The 4,482-nt window shown below is 45.4% G+C and overlaps 1 protein-coding gene across 1 annotated transcript in view; it reads right to left on the bottom strand.

The window, feature by feature from the left end:
• Positions 1 to 1,530: 1,530 nt before the first annotated feature.
• The window catches only part of HOXB9 (homeobox B9), a 4,168-nt gene continuing 1,216 nt past the window's right edge, over positions 1,531 to 4,482 (bottom strand). The window contains exon 2 of the mRNA XM_010287770.1: positions 1,531 to 1,766. Coding sequence (XP_010286072.1) covers positions 1,531 to 1,766 — 236 coding nt within the window. The remainder of the gene's footprint in view (positions 1,767 to 4,482) is intronic.

The following is a 4,482-nucleotide window of genomic DNA, read 5'->3' as shown; positions in this document are numbered from 1 at the left end:
ATAAAGGGAAACCAAGTCCCGCACGGGTGGGTTGGAGAAACCTCCAGCGGGTCTGTCAGAGGAGAAATCAGCTCCGGCCGGCGTGACATGAGACCAGCAAGGTCTGTGGTTGTTCCCCTAATCGCTTCTTCGGGGTGAGGATGAGGATGGGGAACCGCCGCATCCCTCGGTGCCACCCGTGGGACGAGGCTCCTTCCCAGGGCCCCGGAGGAAAGCGGGTGGCAACGGGAAAACGTGCCGGGAGCTGGCTTCAGGCGAAAAAAGGGGGGAAAAAAAACCACAACCGAAAAACCCACCCCAACAAAACCCCAGCGACATTCAAGTATTAAAAGCACCTCAGCAAACAGGAGGGGGAAGAAATACACACAGGCTAGGGGTGGCACTTTATCTCTGCAAAAGCCTACTGCTTTAGGAAAAGTCAATTCACAATAAATTATAAATATGCTAGCACTAAGAACACAAGCTTCCCCTCCCTTATAGCTCTACTAAGGTAGTTTTTTAACTAGAAAACCCCATTCTTTCTCCCCTCTAAAAGTTAGGAATAAGTTGGCAGGGGTTCTTCCGCCCCTTTTTCTCCTAAATAATTTACAACGCGGCTCTGAGAGTGCCCCCCACACACTCTCTCGCCTCCCTCCCCGTCTTTTCTCCTCTTCCAAGTGACCCAGTATAAAACTACCAGATGAGGAGGTTTGCCTGTAAAGATCCTACTAAACTTCCAGGTCAAAGTCACATATCTGCATGGCACGATTCAAATAAAAATCCCGCATAATAAAACAAACTTTACCAAAAAAATAGAGGGGGGGGGAATAATAAAAGAAACCCAGCGCTGTTGTGGGAGTTGGGCTGTCATTAACCGACTACCCCGGTATAAAGTTGGCGAATTGAAAATGATTTGTTGGGTGCAATTAAAGGCAAGTCTTACGAATGTGTCTGTCTTGCAGGAGTTTAATTAAATCGTCTGGTTCCTTGGCCACCTCAACGTGTGAGTGTGAGTGTGTGTGAGTGTTTGTGTGTGCGCCGGGGTGTTGTGAGTGTTATAGAGCATCATTGTCCTTACGTGGAGAAAGAAAGACGGCGAGGTTTGGTGGGGGCTTGGGCCAGGGTTGTTTGTGGCCAGTTGTGTTTGCCGTCTTGCTTTCCATGCAGAAAAGGCAAGCAGAGAAAGCTGCTGCTCAGACAGGAGCCTGTGTCTATGTCACGCTGTAGGGAGAAGAAAAGAGATAAGGGGGGAAAAAAAATAGAGAAGGAAAACAAGAGAATAGAAACAAAACCCAGCATGTGTCCCCAAAAAGGAGCTGCAGTTTTGGCTAGATTGCCTTCTATGTGGCAATACTAGGAAGATAAAAAAAGAACAATAAGCAACATCTTGCATGCAAAGGTGGAGATGGGAAACGGGGAGGATTTCCCCTCGAGTTTGAGGGATTTGGCAGCACTACAGTGGGGGTGCGCGGCCGCGGAGGCTGGGAGCTGGGAGGGAAGGGGAGGGGGGATGCTGCTTTGCTGTTTCTTGGTTTTGTGGTGGGTTTTTTTTCATTCTTTGCCCTGCTCCTTGTTCATTTTCTTCATTTTCATCCTTCGGTTCTGAAACCAGATTTTGACTTGTCTCTCACTCAGGTTGAGGAGTCTGGCCACTTCGTGTCTACGGTCCCTCGTCAGGTACATATTGAATAAAAACTCCTTCTCTAGTTCCAGGGTCTGGTATTTGGTGTAAGGGCATCGTTTTTTCCTGGAGGAACGGGCGTGAAGCCAGCTGGCAGCTGGGTTGGCTGAAAGAAAAGCAGCGAGATCAATATACGATGCAGCTTGAGTGTTTCTCAGAAGGTTTTAATCATGCCATCAAATATTAAGATTATACGCACGCATATGCACGCCCGGGTGAAAAATGCTCCCTGCCAGAGGAGTTTTGCAGCAGAAAATCATACGGGATCGTCAGGGCGGTGGGGAGGGCCCGATCCCGCCGCACACGCACCCCGTCCCTCCCCGAGTGGGGGGGGCCTGGGGCCCGCGGACATGCGGGTCTGTGTTTTGTCTGTACGTGCAGACTTGTGTCTGTGCTCACCCACGGCTGCGTGCACACGCGTGGCTCTGCACATGCATGTTACCGTGCACACGCGTGTCTGTGCGCACACGTGCCACTGGCAGAGCTCCCCCCACTTTCCCCCAGGTCCATCTCTGCCAGGTAAACACCCACATGCACTTATAGATTTGCATAACGCCCAGCTGCACGTTACGCACGCTATATACAAAGAAACCAACGCAAAAAATATCTTTTTTTTGTGTTTTTTTTTCCCAGACGTGTTTTCCCACGTGTCTGTAGATTTACCCCTATAGACACATCGCGCAGGAAAAGAGCAGAGAGAGGAGGTCTGGAGAAAACTTTCATAAATCCTGCCTATTTTTTGCTGTGTGGCAAAGAAACGGTCTCGATACAATAAACATCCTCTGAGGGCTGGATGGACTCTGCTGCTGCCGGAGATCTGGACAGTGTTACCCAGAGACACGGACATTTGCAGGGCTGCAAATGCAGCCAAAAATAAATAACAGACTGCCCGTCACCCTCGCGTGTGGGAGAAATTACGTGGGAATCTTTTGGAAAAAGGACATTTCAGGAATCGGCTTATTCAAGGGGAGGGGAGGGGAGTGAGGGGGGGGAAAACAATATTTTGGAAGCAGAAACGACCCCCCCAGACACGATAGTGGTGAAGGTCGCACCCAAAGGTGAAGTGGGTTTAGGGTAAATAATAGAGCATTTACTAATCACATGCGAACATTAGCTGACCGTTGGGTAACTGAGTAAAATGAAGGGTGGTAGGCAGACCACGTATTTCTATTTTACTTCCTTTGCCTCCTCTGAAATTATGACTGAAGCCATAAACCTTTACACCAATTAAATGGACCGTTATAAATATATACATACACACACGCGCTCGCCATCAGAACGTTTCCTCTACGTAAAATGAAATATATTGAATATTTTTAAAAAATAATCCGGTTAATCTTCCACTGTAAGTACTGCCTCTTACAAATTTGCACGGCTATTTCCTTAATGTAATTGACTTGATCTAATATGCAGAATTAAATATTAAAGAGGAAGAAAGCTGTTAATAATTGATACTGTTAATCCTGCTACCCATCCTTTAATGGCAATGGAGGGCTCTGCTTCATAACGGATTTTTATTCGGTTTGGTTTTATTTTTTGGTCATATGCCGGATCGTTAAAACATAGGATATTTTAAACGCCAGTGTTGGCTTTATCCGTTCATTATACACAAATCCCTACACAGGAAAGTGAATGGGAAGAGGTTCTGGCACATCTTTTCTTTCAAATCCAGCAAATAAATTAAGAGATCCCAGTGCCATACACAGGGCGGAGATTCATTATTGCGAAATACTTTCAAAAATTGAAAGAGTCAGGGAAATTGGTGGGAGTACTTTCTGCAAAACAGCTCCGTCTTCCAGCCCTGGCAGGCTCTCAACATCAGCCCAAATTAAACTATTATTTAAAACAAAATATGCGTCCTAACCACATGCCATAGAAACCACACAGCATCCTCTTAGCGCAGGTCCCTGCACTTACTTATAACTTAATAACATTTTCTTGGACAAGATTTTTCTATATTCAATTTCAGGGACATTGAGCACAGAACCTGGATATTTAATTCTTTCAAATCATTCACCTCACGGTTGCAGTTTGTTCTGGATCTCTGCCCAGTACAATAGAATAGGACTTTCTTTTTGTGTGTGTGTGAGTGTGTGTGCCTGTGTGTCTGTGTGCAAGTTAAATGATGGTGGGGGGGGAAAGTCACCATAACATCCTGCACACGGAGGAGAGGAAATAATGAGGGGCGAGAATATACTGTATTTTTAATCGTATGATTGCAATGGCAATCTCTGCTGCTGTTCCACGTTGAGGGGAAAAAATAAAATAAGTTAATTCAAAGGGAAAAAAAGTGACTGTGTCAGCGCGTCCTGCACAGACTCCGAGGAGTCAGACCCTCGGCGGGGGCTGCTCCTCTGCCAGTTTGGAAAACTTTGGCTTACACTGCGTGATATTTACCGTGGGGTGAAGTCAGGTTTGTCCCTTTGCCTCCTGCTTGGGCTGTGGCTCCGGTTTACCTTTCAGATGGAAACCAGGTACCAACCGGATCGGCACGAGGTGAAGATACTGATTCTTTCTTATTCAAACGCCATTGTATTATTGTTATTATTATTATCATCGTTATTATAATAATGACTATTATTATTATTAATAATAGTATAATTAATAGCATTATTGATAATATTATTATATGTTTTCAAGGCGATTGATTTTTTTTTTCTTCTATATTTCAGGGAATTTCAGCCAGCTCGCAGAAAAAGCACATGCTGAAGTTTAACTGTTTCCCCAATCTGGCTACATTACAAATAAAAGCTAATTAAGTTGGAAGCACAACCCCCCCCTTTTTTTTTAACTAGGAAGGAGCATGGCTTTGAAATATTCAT

This window comes from Phaethon lepturus, unplaced genomic scaffold (assembly GCF_000687285.1).
Source record: "Phaethon lepturus isolate BGI_N335 unplaced genomic scaffold, ASM68728v1 scaffold23785, whole genome shotgun sequence".
NCBI lineage: Eukaryota > Metazoa > Chordata > Aves > Phaethontiformes > Phaethontidae > Phaethon > Phaethon lepturus.
Note: the sequence above shows the minus strand (reverse complement) of the source record. Positions and strands in the feature narration are given on the sequence as shown.